Source organism: Leptopilina heterotoma, unplaced genomic scaffold (genome assembly GCF_015476425.1).
Source record: "Leptopilina heterotoma isolate Lh14 unplaced genomic scaffold, ASM1547642v1 Lhet_99, whole genome shotgun sequence".
Classification (NCBI taxonomy): domain Eukaryota; kingdom Metazoa; phylum Arthropoda; class Insecta; order Hymenoptera; family Figitidae; genus Leptopilina; species Leptopilina heterotoma.
Window position 1 is genome coordinate 1,527,920 of NW_025111206.1, and position 19,027 is coordinate 1,546,946.

Sequence of the window (19,027 nt, forward strand, 5' to 3'; positions counted from 1 at the left end):
GAAATTTATCAAAAATTTTTTTAAAATAATTCAATTTTTTTTGAAAATTATATTAAAATGATAGATATTGAAAATCATTAAAGTAAGGAAAATTTTCGAAAATAATTGAAATTCTGATATGAATTTTTTTTTAAATACTTGAAAATTTTGCTAAGAAGTTCTTAAAATACTTGGAAATAATTTAAGTTTTGATAAGAATTTTATTCTTCGTATAAAGATAATTGGAATTATATCAAGAATTTTATTAAAATTTTTGAAAATAATTGAATTTCTGAGAAAAATTTTATTACTTTTGAAAATAATTGGAATTTAAAAAAATTTTTGAAAATAATTGAATTATTACGAAGAAATTTATAAAAGATTTGTAAATAATTGAATTTTTGTAATTAATAAAAAAATTTTAAATAATTACACTTTTCGAGGAATTGAATTTGAAAATAATTGAACTCTTAAATTACCATCTAATTAATTAATTAATTATTTAATTAACATCTAATTAACTAATTCAAGTTCTATTAAAATATTTTTTAAAAACATAATTTTTAGAATTTTTTCATTCATTCAATTATTAATTCACATTCACATTTAATTAATTAATTATTAATTTTATTAATCTAATTTTTTTATATTACAAACCTCTCAACTTATATAATTAAATAAATAGACAAACAAAATTATATTTAGCAAACAATAAAAATCATGAAATTTCTCATAAAATATTTTCAAAGTCCCTAGAATTTTGTTTCTCTTTTTTTGCAGTAAATAAACCAAAAATCAAAAAGACGCGGGAGGATATAAATGAATGATGAGGTCTTGACCTTAGCCCTCAATGGGCACGTGTTGTGATTATAATCCCCGATGCTATCATGAAGACATCGGGCGCGAATGAAGAGAACTCCCTTCTTTCGCTGCAGAGGATCGAGAGACAGATTTAAGTGTACCAATGGAGGTGGCGAGAGGCCCCACCTGCTAATAAAAGCCGCTCACTAAGCGCAGCCACACAGACAGTCACAGAAAGCCGAGGAGCAGGAGCTGCGCGAGGCTCCCTTAAAAAAAAAAAAAAAATTTTTATTTTTTTTTTAAGTTCGAATTTTAAAGTTCCAAGTGACGGATTTTTGTGTTGTGGTGAGTTGAGAAAAAACCATTCATACAAAAAAAAATAATAAATAATGGATATAAACTTCCGGTGGCGCCAGCGAAAAATTTCAAATCCCCTCAACCCCCCCCCCCTCTTTTTTCACCCCCCTTCCCCCCAGTGCTACCAATTAAAAAAATGATGGATTATTTTTCTTATAAAGAACCACCTAAAAGGAGCATCGTTCTATTTGTGTTACATTCTTCCGGTTCCGTAAAAAAAAAAACCAAAATAAGAGTGAAATTTTGTGCTTGATTTTTTTTCTTTTATTATTCCTGCGACTGTTTGTGTTTAAATTTAATTTGTTTTCAAATTACAAAAAAAAAGGTTTTAATTAATTTTAACTTTTTAACCTATAAACTTTTATAATTTTTAAAAGTTTTTTTTCTTTTTTCAAAGTTAAAAATTTTCCTCTGTTACCGAAAGGCGGGAAACGTGTTTTCTTCAAATATTACGCAATTGAATTTCAATTGATAATAGAAGCAAATAGGTGAAACTAAATAAGAAACAATCGGCTTTTAAGAAAAAAAATTGTGCATATAGAAATCGAAATTATATAATAGGAAAATAAAATGAGAAAAGTTGACAGAATGACAGTTTTAATTTCAAAATATCTATTTACTTTTCTAATCTAATTAAAATAAATTAAAATTCGTGAATTGAAATAAAAAAAGTGAAATATTTATTCTAATAAATAAATTCTTTTTACATCGACATATAAAAAGAATACTACAGCAGTATATTTTAATTTTTTAAATATTAATTAATAATTAACTAACCTTCATAAATATTGTTCGTCTGATTCAGTTATTCTTGAATAATAATTTTAATAATAATATTAATAAATATTAATTTAATATTAATATTCACTAGTATTAATCTAATATTACAAATTAACATTTTTTACTTTATTTCATTTTTTATTTAAAGAAAAGCATATTTATATTTACTATTATAATTCATATTATTATTAATTAATATTATAATTGAACGTTAATAATTATTTATCAAAATAATTTTAATAATAAAGTAAGAAATAAAATAATATTCGTATTATTTAGTGAATCAATTTGTTATTTAACTTCAATTACAATTGAATTCAAAAAAAATTTTAATTCAACAATAGAAGTTTAAAATTATTATTTAATATTTTAATTCTAGTTAATCTAGTTAATCAATTTGATTATAGAATATATTAATAATTAATGTATATTGACATTAAAAAATATTATTTAATATTGACGTTAATAAATTAATAATTTTTTTAATTAATTAATTAATTAAATTCATTTACAGTTGCATTTAAATATAATTAAAATTCAACAACTGAAATTTTAATTTTATTTTTAATTTTAATTTTAAATTTTATCGTAATATAAAATATATTATCGAATATTATAAATCCAAAGTTGAATTATTCGCGGATTTAATTAAACTTATATATTTATTAATAAGGAAACGCATACAAAAAACGCAGTTTCCTCAAAGATTTGTTTATTTTCTCTTTAAATGATTTACGTCTATATTTATTCAATTAGAGATATTTTCTTCATTTTTTCTTCTTCTAAAAATGTATTTAAACGGTGATAAAATCCGTAACTTGTTTTACAAAGTTATATAAAACAATATTTTTTGAGTCATGATCTTTCGGAAAAAAAAGAAGAGGAAAAAAAAAATAACCATTGAGTGGACGAGAAAGTTTTCAACTCTCGTGGTATTTAGTAACTAAAGTTGTTGCTTTATAAACGTTTCTCAAATGTGATTTAAGCGGTTAAGTGACAAAAATTACAATGCCTTAAAATTTGACACAAAAATATGTTTTTTTTCTTTTTTTTTGTAGAAACCTTAATCCAAAAAATTTGAAAAACAAGAAGGAATTTTATCACAAATTAAGCAATAGAGAAAATTGATTTATCTTTTTTTAAAAACCAATTTCTTTTTCTATCGTTTTTTTGCAATTTTTTTCTATTTTCTCATAGCTTTGTGAATTGAAGAAACGGAAAAATGATAAATTCATATATTTATTGTTCTTCTTTTGTAAAAAGAATCGTGAAGAGAAAAGCGAAACTTGGACGAGAATTGAGGAAACTTGATCTCGAAATGAAGCTTCGTTGTCAGGAATGTCGTTTGAGACGAGAGTCGCGACGTGTTTTTGCTTTTGCAATATAAGTCTTGCAAATTATCCTAATGGTCTAATTTACCAATTTTTGGATTTCCACTGACTTGTTTGTTTATTAAAGAAAAATAAAAAAGTATTTATCTTCCTTTATGAGGAACTAACTTATATTCCAAATGAAACCATAAATGTGCAGTTTACTGCAATAATATAGTTTCACAGTAATAAAAAAAATAATAATGATAATAATACAAACAATAAAATAATAATAATAATAATAATAATAATAATAATAATAATAATAATAATAATAATAATAATAATAATAAATATAATGATAATAATAAAATAATAATAATAAAAATTATTAATATAATTATTTATAAATAAACAATAAGTACATAAATATTATGTGAATAGTTAACAAAAACTATTTTGAATTGGAAAATGATTAAACCAATCAAAAATATGTAATAAAATTGTTACTAATTTCGTAACATTTTCTTCATTAATATTCAATATGTGAATAGAAAAAAATTGCATAATATTATATTTTTATTAAATAATTTGAATATGGAAATATTAAAGTAATTCTCATGGCTCAATTAACACGATTGGAAACTCAAAACTATGAAGAAAATAATTATTGACTTAAAATGATATTCAAAAATTTAAAATATTGCTTCATTTAAAAAAAATACTCAATAATAATGTAGTAATGCACCAATTTGTTTCACACATATTTATATTTCAATTTGTTAAATTACTATTTATTTAATTACTGAGCAATATTATTATATTGAATTAAGCACTAAATTAATATTAAATTAATCACTAAATTAATATTAAATTAATCACTAAATTAATATTTAATCAATCACTAAATTAATATTTATCAATCATTAAATTAATACTGAATTAATTACTAAATTAGTATTCAATTAATTACTAAATTAATATCTAAATATTTACTAAACTAATATTGAATTCATTACTAAATTCAATTATGTATTTTAAAGTTTATTTATATTTATTATGTATTTATTTATTTATTTATTTATTTAAAAGACGCCTCGACAATATTTAATTAATTACACTTTACAAAGTTTTATGTATTAAATAATAGTCTACTCATATGTTATTCAACTCTTGAATCATCTTTGAATTTTTTAAAGCATAGTGTTTCTTTTCTTTTTCTTTGAAAAACTCTAGATGGTAAATTTATTATAAATAAGCAATAACTATGCACTGACATGAATTTTATAAAAAATTTGCATTTTTTTTTTAACTATCAATAATCATTATGAAAAAAACCATAAATCGATAATTGACACGATACTCTTGTCCTCCTTAAATTCTTTTATTAATTACAATAATAGATAAAATTAATTTAATTACGTCACATAAGTTGATCGTAAACATAAATTAACATTAATCTGAAGCAAAAAAAAAAATAAATAAACAACAATTTTTCAAATATGTGATGTCCTTAACCTTTTATTTTGCCTTTTTTATTTATCACTGCAAAAAAATGAAAGAAATGCCTTCATACTATTTATGCATTTACATTAATATTATTATAATTAATATTATTCATTATTATTATTATTATTATTATTATTATTATTATTATTTAATAATTATTCGTTATAATAATAACGATAATGTTAATACAATTAAATCTTGATATATTGAATTTATTTTTATTTTTGATCCCTGGAAAAAATTTGATACTTTAAACATTTGATAAACAAAACCCTCGATAATTAAAATGTTCTTTGAGATTTAATTCATCGAGAGTCGACTGTATATTTCATTTTTTATGACATTATATCAAAACAATTTTTTTTTTTTTTATAAACAATAGTTATAAAAAAAATAAAATTTAATTCAACAAGTAATAATATTTTTCCACTTCTATTGATTATAATCGTGGCTTATAATCTTTGCATTTTTTGAAACGATTTATTAAGAACAGATAAGAAAAAACTGCCACTGTCAAATATTGAAAAAAAAAAATTATTAAAATAAATAAAAATAGTGTGAATTAAAAACAAAATTCCCCTTTGGTGAAACAAAGTATTGCAAAGAATTACTGAAATCGTCCTCGACATGACAATGTGCGTGCTGAATCTATATTTTGTTTACTTTCATTGAACTTTAATTGACGGTCATTTATCCTCATACTCACGTGCAATGATCTTATAATAAATTTGTAATACCTGCCTGACATCAATTCGAAAAATTGAAATATCTTCACAAAAAGAAAAATTTATTATTAAACATTTTAACTCTTAATCAGCATAAATACACTATTACAAAAAAGACTAGTAAATTGATTAAACTACGATGTCGCTTTACTCCACTTTTCCCTAAATATAAATTTATGTTTTTAATAATAATAATAATAATAATATATTTTTTTGCATTCTAAATCCTTACAATTAATTAATTTTATTTTTTTATTATTTTTCGAATAAGTAATTTGACATTTTTTATTATTTGGAATTCTTTTTTTATTACTATTTATTTATTTATTATTATTTATTTATTATTATTTATTTATTATTATTTACTTATTAATATTTATTTATTATAATTTTCTTATTTTTATAATCATTATTTTCTTATTACTATACCATTATTTTCTTTATTACTATTTTTATTATTATTATATTGCGATTATTATTCATATATTATAATCGTTACAATTACTATTATTACTGTCAAAGAAAATTTTCGCATCTCAATTAATAATCCTTTACTCTTTTTCCGCTATCATCAAAGAGAGATCACTAATTAAAATGCACAGCATCTCTACTTAATAATCAGCCTCATATTCCTTTCAAAAAGGAAAAATATAATTCGTTCCCATTTCCCGCATATTAGAAAATTTATCACGAACCCACATGATCATTTGAGAATCACTTAAGTTTTTTTTTTTGAATTTTTATCTGGCAAAAAATGAGAAAAAAAATTAATAATTGCTCTCAGTTGAAAATAGGTCATTTTTTACTCATGTTTTTCTCGTCTTTATCCATTTAACATTATCAATAACTATCTCAATAAATCATAATTTTTAAATTATAGTTCAACTTTTTTACACTCTGTTTCTAGATTATTTTTTGAGAAAGAAAAATTTTATTCTTTATTTTTCTCTGAGAAAGACAAATTTTTCTCCAAGAAGGAAAAATTTTCATTTTTTTTTTCTAAGCCTAAACAATCTTCGTTTTAATTCTTTTCTAAGATTGAAAAATTTTAGTTCCAATTTTTTTCCAAGAAAGAAAAATTCCAGGTTTCAATTTTTTTTCATGAAAGAAAAATTTTGGTTTCAATTTTTTTCCCAAGAAAGAAAAATTACAGTTTCCATTCTTTTTTTTTCTAAAAAAGAAATATTTTAGTTTTAAATTTTTTTTTCTAAGGAGGAAAAATTTTTATTTCAATTGTTTTCCAAGAAAGAAAAAATTGAAAATTCTAGTTTCCATCTTTTTCTAAGATGGAAAAATTTTAGTTTCAATTGTTTTCCAAGAAAGAAAAATTCCAGTTTCTAATTTTTTTTTATGAAAGAAAAATGTTTGATGCAATTTTTTTTTTTCTAAGAAAGAAATATTTTAGTTTTCAATTTTTTTCTAAGAAGGAAAAATTTTATTTGGAATTTTTTTTTTTCAAGAAAGAAATATTTTAGTTTTTAATCTTTGTTTCTATGGAGAAAAATTTTTAATTTCAATTGTTTTCCAAGAAAGAAAAATTCCGGTTTCCATTTTTTTTTCTAAGATGGAAAAATTTTAGTTTCAATTTTTTTCCAAGAAAGAAAAATTCCGATTTCCATTTTTTTTCTAAGATGGAAAAATTTGAGTTTCAATTTTTTTCCAAGAAAGAAAAATTAGTTTCCATTTTTTTTTCTAAGAAAGAAATATTTTAGTTTTCAATTCTTTTTCTAAGAAGGAAAAATTTTAGTTCCAATTTTTCTCCAAGAAAGAAAAGTTCCAGTTTCCATTTTTTTTCTAAGATGGAAAAATTTGAGTTTCAATTTTTTTCCAAGAAAGAAAAATTAGTTTCCATTTTTTTTTTTTCTAAGAAAGAAATATTTTAGTTTTCAATTCTTTTTCTAAGAAGGAAAAATTTTAGTTCCAATTTTTCTCCAAGAAAGAAAAAGTTCCAGTTTCCATTTATTTCTAAGAAGGAAAAACCCTAGAAAGATAAAACAATAGATTCACTATATTCTTTCCGCAGATTAACAAATATTTTCCAAAAAGAAGAGGAAAAATTAAAATTTCCCTCTTATCCTTTTGTTATTCGCGTTGAAACAACAAAATGTTACGTTATGCGGTTGTACGCAAATCTCAAGTATATCGGTCTCGGTCTCCAAAGCAAAAGTTTCACGTGTACAGTTGTGACGCCAACGCCAACGGCATTCTCGACTTTCGATTTGAACGTCGAAAGTGATAGTTTGTGAATCTTTACACGAGAAAGGAGAGCCGTCCCTACACACATATATTTACGTACACATATACTTTTATCTTCTTTATATTGTTTTTACTTTTTCTTTCTTCGAATCTTCGTAATTCTTTTTTTTCGAAGGGGTTTTTTTCTCGGCAACATTTCCTGTCTCACGATAATCGATTAAAAGTGCTTCATATGCGAGACCCCGAAATTCTAGACCAACATCGAGACACTTTTAACCAGAGTTACAGTGCTACTAAGAAAGAGAATGTTGCTCTGAAAGTCTTGTTTTCAGCTCCAGTCTGTGTTCATATGTTATAAATCTACATTTCTGTTTCCTCACTCCGAACACGATACGAAACAACAACTAAAACACACTTTACAAATAATTTTCAAAATATTTTAATAATAAAAAAAACAAATATTTTAATAAATCTTTTCATTATTCGAATTTATATTTATTTGTTTGTTTCATTTGTTTAATTATTAGACTTAAATTCGTCTATTTGAATCCTATTTGTCTTTTTCGTTTGTTTATTTATTTATTATATTTATTTATTGAATTCTTTATTTGATTATTTAAATTATATTTGTTTATTTAAATTCTATTTATTTATTTCATTTGTTTATTTGAAATCTATTTGTTTTTTTAATTTGTTTATTTATTGGATTTATATTTATTTGTTTATTTGAATTACTATTTGTTTTTAAATTAGTTTATTTATTTATTATATTTATTTATTGAATTCTTTATTTGTTTATTTCATTTGTTAATTTATTTATTATATTTATTTATTGAATTCTTTATTTGTTTATTTCATTTGTTTATTTAAATTATATTTGTTTATTTGAATTCTATTTGTTTGTTTTATTAGTTTATTCACTTGAATTCTATTTATTTATTACATTTATTTATTCATTTAGTTATTTGAATTCTATTTGCTTCATTCATTTGTTTATTTAAAATCTATTTGTTTTTTTAATTTGCTTATTTATTGGAATTATATTTATTTGTTAATTTGAATTACTATTTATTTGCTTCATTAATTTACTTATTCCTTGAATTCATTCTTTTTATTTATTTAATTTGTTTATTTATTCGAATTCTATTTATATATTCCATTTGTTTATTTGAATTCTATTTGTTTGCTTCATTAATTTAATTACTTGAATTCTATTTTATTTAATTAGATATTTGAATTCTATTTGTTTATTTCATTTGTTTATTCGAATTCTTTTGATTAATTTCATTTGTTTATTTGAATTCTTTTTGCTTTTTTGAATTCTACTTGTTTGCTTCATTAGTTTATTTACCTGAATTATGTTTATTTATTTCATTTGTTTATATATTTAGTTATTTAAATTCTATTTGTTTATTTCATTTGTTTATTTATTCGATTTCTATTCATTTATTTATTTACTCATTTAATTTGCATTTATATTACCAATAAACAAATTTCAACAAAAAACAACAAAATCCACAGTTGCAAAAACTAATTGCATCCAGGCAGATAAAGAATTTCTTGAGTAAAACAAAAAAAAAAGAACCATTAACTGACGCAAATTTAGAGGAATGTCGTTTTCGGTTTTTAGAAAGGTTACAAACTATGTATAAACTTCTTTTTAAATTAAGTTCCATTTTATAAATTACTTTATGCTAAACAATTTTTACGCCCTCAGTAATTTAAAATCGATTTTGTGAAATTACGCAAAGAACTTTTTTTCCCCTCTCGAATATTTGAAAATAGTCGCACAAAAATATTTATCTACTTTGATAAACGATTTCATGAAAAATAATTATACCAAGAAATTGCATAATACAAAGAGAGAAAAAAAAATGATACAATTTTCATGAAACTCGAGTAATATTGTAAAATGTGATTTAAAAATTGAGTAAATGATGTAAAATGACTTGCAATAGTAAACATTCAGTAATTGTAAAGATCAATTACTGCCAAGTAATCGTTGATATTTTGCGGTTATTTAAAAAAAATTTCACGTCTATTATTTTTCCAATTTTTCCGAATATTGTAAAGTTCCTTTAAGTAAATAGACAATATAATACAGAACTATGACGTTTAGTCGTAATTTTTATTATTTTCTATAAATTTCTATGTGATCGTAAAAAGTGAGAATTGTTAGTAACAGTTTACAAACGATTGCCTCTTAAAAAACAGAGACTAAAGTCCGCCAATCTTTTATAAACAAAAAATTAAAAAAGCATTTTTTCAATTACAAGAATAAAAAATATTTACAGAAATAAATAATAAAAAAATATTTAGGCCTTTTTATTAGAAAATAATTATAAAATAATTTCAAAAAACGGTTTCAACCAAAATAATTGGACAAAATAATAAAAAAAAATAAGGCGACATTCTAACGAATAATTTAAAGAATTTAATTTTTTTTTCGTATTTTGAAAACGGACTTTAGACTCATAAACAAAATTTATTTTTTCAAAATGAATACTAATCATCTTGATTTAAAATCCATAGTTTCTATTTCAAAATTTCGATTTTTGTCTATTATGTAATCAATAATATTATATAAAAAATAGTATATTATATAATACTATACAATATTTATTATAAATTTCCCCCACTCTAAAAAATGATGTTGAAAAAAAATCCAAACTATTTTCACTATTTAATTCTTTTTCAAAATTTGAATAATAAATCACATGAAGTTTTCTTACATGTAACATAAGAAACAACTTTCCATTTTTTATCAACTTTATTTTTCTTTTTTTTTCAAGAAATCGTAAAGCAGCTACTGAAGGTAAAAAATGGTTCCCTTCTGCATGACTTACTTCCAGTATCACATTTCATTCAAAAACTACTATATGAAAATTTATCATTCAATAAAAAAAAAATTACTATTCAACATTATTAATTATTAATAATTAACAGTATTATTAATAATTAAAAATAATAATAATTGTATTAAAATATGTTTTCGAAATCAATAATTAACAATATTATTAATAATTAATAATTAAAAATAATATTAATTGTATTAAATTCGAAAAATTATATTGTAATGACAGTGAATAGAGTAATTAAGATATATAGTCATCAGAATGACTATGTACACGTCCATTAAGAGGACATTAATTATGTGAAATATTGTCAGACGTTATGTATACAGCAATAAATATTTTATAGTTAAATATTTTCACACTTGCCAACTGTATAATTATAATCCTCGAATTAAATTTTTTAAGAAAAAGCAAAAATTGCCTAATGATAAAAAAATTACCATAATTTTAAACTTGGAATTTGGAACTATTTTTTTTCTATACTTTGAATTTCTATCCTATTTATTAAAATTTATTATTTTTCTCCACGACTTTTAAAATATTATTGAAAAATATCATTTCAAAATAAAAATTCCCCAAATTTCTAATTAACTGAATATTTTTTCTAATAAATTTTTAATTTTTGCATTAAATTTTTTGTTACAGAATCGAAAAAATGAGACTTTCAACGACAGTGCTTGTGACGGCTCTGTGTATAACAGTAGTCAATTCTATTCCAGTTCCTGAAAAGAATGGCCTCGAGTCACAAGTAAGAGGAGATAATTTTTCCATATCACTAATTATTAATTTATTAATAATTAATAATTAATAATAATTAATAAAAAATATTTTTTGATAAAAAATTAGAAATGAAGAAAGGCGAAAGAAACGAAAACACTAACTTATTGTTATAATTTAATAAATATATGGGAATAGGGAAACAAAATGAAATCTAACAGTTTTCTGAAACGTTCTAACGAGATAAATAATTTCATCAAAAAAATTATATTGTAAATAAAAATAATTACTGTCTAACAAATTGTGATTAATCACGCACTATTTATCAACAATAAAAAAATTATTTTAACAATTTAGAAAGAAAAAAAAATAATAATATTAAATTTAACGATTTAGAAGATTCTCAAGGAAAGAAAAAAAAATTTCCTTTAGTGAAAAATTAAAACGATGAGGTTTGAAAAATTGTGTCGAAGATGAGAAAAATCTCGAAGTAGAACAATTCGCAACTATATCTACAATCCAGCATCCAATTTTCTATGCCAAAATAATCGTTAAATTTCTAACCTTCGTCATGGATTGTTGAACAAATCAAATCATTTGGAAACACAAAACGATGAAAATTAATAAGCGGAAAGTAAACCAAACAATTTCGTCACGGAACTAAAATTCGAAAAATTAACAAAATATTGACATTGATAGAAAAAATACTTTTTCATGAGAAGGATTTTTAATGCAGTGAATACAATATCAAAAGATTCAAAACAATTAAAAAATATTTAAAAATATTCAAAAATACACGTAGAAAAATATTGAAAAATACTCGAAAAAAAGTATTAAAAAAATATTTGAAAAATATTTAAAAATACACGTAGAAAAATATTAAAAAATAATCGTAAAAAAATGTTTGAAAAATATTGAAAAAAATACACGTAGAAAAGTATTAAAACACACTCGTAAAAATATATTTGAAAAATATTAAAAAATACAAATTAAAAGTTGCCATTAAAAAAATTTAAATAATTTATTGCATTTAAAAAAAAGAGAAAAAAGTAGACGAGAAAAGTAAAAACAAAAAGTTAGATGACAAAAAAAAACAAAATTGCTATTTTTATGTAATTAAATAAGGTTAAATTTTTTTCCCATAAATTTTTTCTCGCCAGTAATTTCTCTAAATGTGTCATTAAATTGTCTGTCAAGTGACCTATCAACCTTGGAGTAAGCAATCACCTCTATTATGCAAATAGATAATTAAAAAAGACATAGATGTGTAAATGGGTTACGTTATTTTTTACCATCAGTCACAAACCATTGATAATGATTTTGCAAAACAAACCCGCATTGTTTAGGAAAAAAATTATGATAAATTGAGTAAAATTACGAAATTTATCGTCTCATATTTCAAATTTTCTGCGATTATCAACATTTTCTTGATAAATGAAAATAAATTATTTAAACAAAGATCAGTTTTAAAAAAATCGGTAAAACAATAATTATTTGTTAATTAATTACAAATATTAATAATAGTAATAATAATAATAATTTTCTTCTTTTCTTTGTCTTTCAAATGAATATTTGCTTGAAATAAATAATTATTATTTAAGTCAATTAAATAGTATTTGCGTCAAATATTAAAACAATTTGTTCAAATAATTATTAGTTCAAATTTGTTTGATTTAAATAAAAATTATTTGATTCAAGTAAATATTTATTTGGTATAATAGACAATCAATTATTTGAATCAACTAAATTTTTTTTCAGTGTATTGTATTCTAATTAATATAATATCGTTGAATATGAAATATATTAATAATAATTATTTGTCACTGAATAAAAATAAAACAAAAAATAATTATGAGTAAAAAAAATCCTTAAAATTAAAAATTATTTAATTATCTTAATGAGTAAAATTATAACTGTACAATGCTAATTTACATAGGTTCTGCATTTGTTTATCGCTTTAAAAGAAAGTTAAGTGCACTCTCTTTAAATGTAATCCGAAATTGTAAACAATTAGTTGATAAAAATCTTCCTTACTCATTTATATAATTAAATCTTCGTGAATATCATTATAAAAAAAAATTCCTTCTTCCCACCAATTTTGTCACTCACAATTTCAATGTCATTGCTTAGTGAATTGTGAGCGCAATTTTCTGCACGAAATGGAAAATTTTTTTATATTATTATTCTCGAAAATTTTGAGAATAAGATAAAATTATTCTAACGAAAAAGAAACAAGAAACTATCAAACTAATGTTTAGGAAAAAAAGAAAAAATTTTCAGTTGTAAAAAAAAATAGTAAAATTATTAATTTTACAATTTTTTGTACAACTGAAAAATTTTCATATAATCTTTTTTAATTTTCAAATTCTTTTCTTGTTTCTTGAAAAAAGTAGTTTTTGGGCTAAATTAAAAGAAACAGAGAAACAAAAAAATATTTTACCTATAAAAAATTATGTTTTCACAGGAATTCTATTATTTACAAATTTTTTATAAATTTTTTCGCAATAATTCAATTATTTTCATAAATAATAAAATTCTTAATAGGTTTTCAATTATCTTAATAAATAATAAAACTCATCGCAGAATTTCAATTATTTTCAATATACAATTTTAATCAAATTCCTCGAAAAGTGTAATTAGTTAAAAAAAATTTACTAATCACAGTAATTTAATTATTTACTAATTTTTAAAATAAATTTCTTCTCATTAATTAAATTATGTTTAAATTTTTTTTTAAATTTCAATTATTTTCAAAAGTAATAAAATGTTTCTCAGAAATTCAAAAATTTTAATAAACTGCTTGTTAAAATTCAATTATTTTCAAAAATTATTTAAAAATTCAATTATTTAAATAAAAATTTTGATAAATTTCTACTCAGAACATTTCATTATTCTTATAAAGAATAAAATTCATTGCAGAATTTTAGTTATTATTTTTAAGGGCATTTGAATCATTATGACGTCACAATGTGTGCAAAGCATGAGTTTTAAAATTGTGACGTCATAATGGTTCAAATGCCCTTAATACAATTTTAATCGAATTATTCAATAAATTATTTATTTTTGTATTTGAATAATTGAATTCTCGTAAAATTTTAGATTATAAATTTACAATTAAATATTAAAAGTAGTATAGTGTGAATTTTTAGAAATAATTGAATTTTGAAAATGTTTTAAATTAAAATCATTGAAAATTTTATTTATTTTCATAAATAATAAAAATTTCAGGGTAATTCAATTATTTACAAATATTTTCTATAAATTTCTTCACAAAAATTCAATTATGTTCAAAAACTTTTTTAAATTTTTCTCGTTAAAATTTCAATTATTTTCAAAAGTAATAAAATTCTTCTGGGAAATTTAATTACTTTCAAAAATTGTAATAAAATTCTTGTTAAAATTTCAATTATCTTTTGAAATAATAAAATTCTTCTCAAAAATTCAATTATTTTCAAAAAATTTCATAAAATTCTTCTTAAAATTTCAATTATCTTTAGAAATAATAAAATTCTTCTCCAAAATTCAATTATTTTCAAAAACTTTCCATACTGCAATAATTCTCAATATCTACTATTTTAATAAAATTTTCCAAAAAAATTCAATTATTTAAAAAAAATTTTGATAAATTTCTAATCAAACATTTCATTATTTTTATAAATTATAAAATATTCTATTTAGGATTTCAATTATTTTCACATAAAATAAAATAAAAATCATCGCAGAATTATAATTATTATTTTTAATACAATTTTAATTGAATTCCTCGAAAAATGTAATTATTCTGAAAAATTTGTTGATAACATTCTTTATGAGAATTCAATTTTGAGAAACATTCAATTATTCAATAAATTATTTATTTTTGTATTTAAGGGCATTTGAAACTTGATGACGTCACACATGCTTTGCACAAACTGAAACGTCATCAAGGTTCAAATGCCCTTAAATAATTGTAATCTCGTAGAATTTTCTAATAAAAATTGATTTAAAAATGAATTTCAGTTAGAATTTTAAATAATAATTGAGTATTAAACGCATTATAACATGAATTTTTAGAATTTTTTTTTTTTTGAAAATGTTTCAAATTAAAATCTTTTAAAATTTGATTTATTTTCATAAATAATAAAAATTTAACGGTAATTCACTTATTTACAAATTTTTTATAAATTCCTTTGCAATAATTCAAAAATTTATAATAGTTCAAAAATTTTTTTTAAATTTCAATTATTTTCAAAAGTAATAAAATCTTTCTCAGAAATTCAATAATTTTAATGAAATTTCAATTATCTTTAGAAATAATAAAATTTCTCTCCAAAATTCAATTATTTTCAAAATTTCTTGGCAAAGCTTCAATAATTATTTTCAAAAATTTTAAATATTTATTTGAATATGATAATTGTTTTGCAAATTTGATAATTCGCAAAAAACTTTTTCAAAAATTATTAAAAATAATTGATTTAAAGAAGAATTATTTTTAGTTAACAATTGTAGAAAATATTATAATTCAATTAAAATTATGATAATAATTTTGTAGAATATATTTTGAAGAATATATGTATTATTGAATTATGGAAATGTCAGGGAAAAACAAAATTAAATTTTTATGGCAATTTTGGTTTTATCAAAGAAATAAATGCATTAATGCATTTAACTGTTTGACTAAACCAAAATTTACTTCTTCTAAATAATATTTTATTTTCTTGATAATTTTTAACATAAAAACTGCAATTTGAAAAGACTAATGTGATAAAAATTAATTTTCCAAAAACCCAAAATCTATCCACAATAATAATAATAATAAAAATACACATAAAATCGTGAAAAAAATACATCCGCAATAAGATTGGAGAACATAACTTGAAAATATCGCTTTCACGTTTTGGTAATAGCCTGACCCTGAATTGCCTTTCCGAAGCAATGAAATGAAGTTCTCCTTGGTTTACGTAACAGACTCGCGAGATTGTGACGTTTACTAATGCCGCAGTTTCTGGTATGTTAGGAGGATATCCGACGAAATGTTTCGAGTCTCCGGCAGACTATACCCACGTTTACATTATAAGATTCGTGCAACACTTTCACTGCACAAGTATATACATATATATATATATATATAAATATATACACCTGAGGTGAGTCTGCAAGCTTTGCAGAGTCACCGTATATACCACTTTCTTTGGCTGATCGATGCCCAATGGAAAGTGCAAAAGACATACACACCAACTCTAACGCATACACACGCACTCTTCTATATAGAATCGTAAACGTTTCCGTACATCCGCTGCTTAAAATATTTTATATTTCATCAGTGGCGTAACTTTTTCACAATTTATTACTTTTCCCCCAAACACGTCATTCACGGAATTTCCATATTCAAAAAGCTGATAAATTTCCTATTCCGTCATTTTTATATAAAAATGAATCAATAAAAATAAAATTTCCTAAGAAGTTTATTTTTTTTAACATAATTTTCTTGAAAGTATCAAATTGCAGGGCTTGAAACACTGAAAGTATTTAAAAATACGGACTTTACGGACCAAAAATGAAAAATTACGCACTATTTACGGACCAATAACTGACAAAAATATATAACCAGTCCAATTATTTTTAATACAATTTTAATCGAATTTCTCAAAAATGTAATTATTCATAAAATTTTATTAAAATTCGTCAAAGGAATTAAATTATTTCAAAATTTGTTGAAAAAATTTTTTATGAGAATTCAATTTTAAGATACATTCAATTATTCAATAAATTATTTATATTTTTGTATAAATAAATAATTATAAAAATTATATTTTTTGACAAAAATATAACCAGTTCAAGTCAAATAAGAGAACATTTTACTTAAAACTAGAAATTAAATTTTTTATAACTAAAATTTTTCTTTAAATCGATTATTTTTAATAATTTTCGAAAAAGTTTTTCAACAATTTTCAAATCCATTTCTTTACAAATATTCAATTTTACATTTCAATTATTTGTAAATTCTTCAATTAAATAAATATTAGAAAATAAAAACTTTAAATAATTTCAAAAAAAAGAAAATCAGCAATTATAGTTTCTCGAAAAAAAATATTTCCACAGAATTGTTAGTTAAAAATATGAAAAATTCAAATTTTCAAATATTTTAATCTGAATCCTTTTCAAAATTGAATTATTTCTAAAAATTTACGCTCTCATGCTTTTAAAATTCAATTATAATCTAAAATTTTTACTGAAATCTATTTTTAAATTAATGTTTATGAGAAAATTCTACTAAAATTCAATTATTTAAATACAAACATAGATAATTTATTGAATAATTGAATGTTTCTTAAAACTAAATTCTTACACATAATTTAATCAAAAAATTTTTAAATAGTTAAATTCTTTCGAGAAATTTTAATATGATTTTTAAGAATAATTATTACATTTTTCGAGAAATTCGAATAAAATTGCATTAAAAATAATTGAAATTCTGAAATTGAAATTCAAACTTATTATCATTATTTTAATTTAATTAATATTTTCTACAATTGTTAACTAAAAAAAAATTCTTCTTTAAATCAATTATTTTTAATAATTTTTCTAAGAAGAATTTTATTACTTTTGAAAATAATTGAATTTTTTAGGAGAAGTTTTAAAAATTTGTTAACCTAATTGAATTATTGTATAGAAATTTATAAAAAATTTGTAAATATTTAAATTATACCGTGAAATTTTTATTATTTATGAAAATAAATAAAATTTTCAAAGATTTTAATTTGAAACATTTTCAAAATTCAATTAATTTATAAAATTCACACTACAGTGTGAATATTGCTTTTAATATTTAATTATAATCTAAAATTTTAATTAAATTTAATTTTTAAATAACTGAATTCTTTTGACGAATTTCAATAAAATTTTTAAGAATTTTTTCGAGGAATTCGATTAAAATTGTATTAAAAATAATTGAAATTCTTCAATGAGTTTTATTATTTATGAAAATAATTGAATTCCTTAAAAGAATACTTTATAATTTATAAAAATAATGAAATGTTTGAGTAGAAATTTATCAAAATTTATTTTAAATAATTGAATTTTTTTGGAAAATTTTATAAAAATGGTAGATATTGAAAATTATTGAAGTACGAAAATTTTGGAAAATAATTATTGAAGCTTTGCCAATAAATTTTTGAAAATAATTGAATTTTGGAGAAGAATTTTATTATTTCTAATAATAATTTGGAATTTTAAGAATAATTTTATTAAAATTTTTGAAAATAATTGAATTACTGAGAAGAATTTTATTATTTCTAAAGATAATTGAAATTTTACCAATAATTTTATTAAATTTTTTAAAAATAATTAAATGATGGCGAACAAATTTATAAAAAAAATTTCTAAATTTTATTTTTTTTTTTTTTAAATTAAAAGTTTGTGTTGAATTTTATTGAATTTTTTTTTAAATAATTGAATTCTTTTGGAAAATTTTATTAAAATGGTAGATATTGAAAATTATTTAAGTACGAAAATTTTTGAAAATAATTATTGAAGCTTTGCCAAGAATTTTTGAAAATAATTGAATTTTTTTGAGAAGAATTTTATTATTTCTAATAATAATTTGGAATTTTAAGAATAATTTTATTAAAATTTTCGAAAATAATTGAGTTTCTGAGAAGAATTTTATTATTTCTAAAGATAATTGAAATTTTAACAATATTATTAAAATTTTTGAAAATAATTATATGATTGCGAAAAAATTTCTAAATAATAAAATTCCTGTGAAATTTTTATTTTTTTTAAAAAATTAAAAGTTTGTGTTGAATTTTATTAAATT

The 19,027-nt window shown here is 20.5% G+C and overlaps 1 protein-coding gene across 2 annotated transcripts in view; it reads left to right on the plus strand.

Moving 5' to 3' along the window:
* Positions 1 to 956: 956 nt before the first annotated feature.
* Positions 957 to 19,027, plus strand: part of LOC122512459 (brain acid soluble protein 1) — a 52,612-nt gene continuing 34,541 nt past the window's right edge. The window contains exons 1-2 of one of the 2 annotated variants that reach the window (XM_043628298.1): positions 957 to 1,125; positions 11,158 to 11,260. In XM_043628298.1, coding sequence (XP_043484233.1) covers positions 11,168 to 11,260 — 93 coding nt within the window. In that variant the 5' untranslated portion in view covers positions 957 to 1,125; positions 11,158 to 11,167. The remainder of the gene's footprint in view (positions 1,126 to 11,157; positions 11,261 to 19,027) is intronic. The other variant, XM_043628297.1, reaches the window with a different exon arrangement.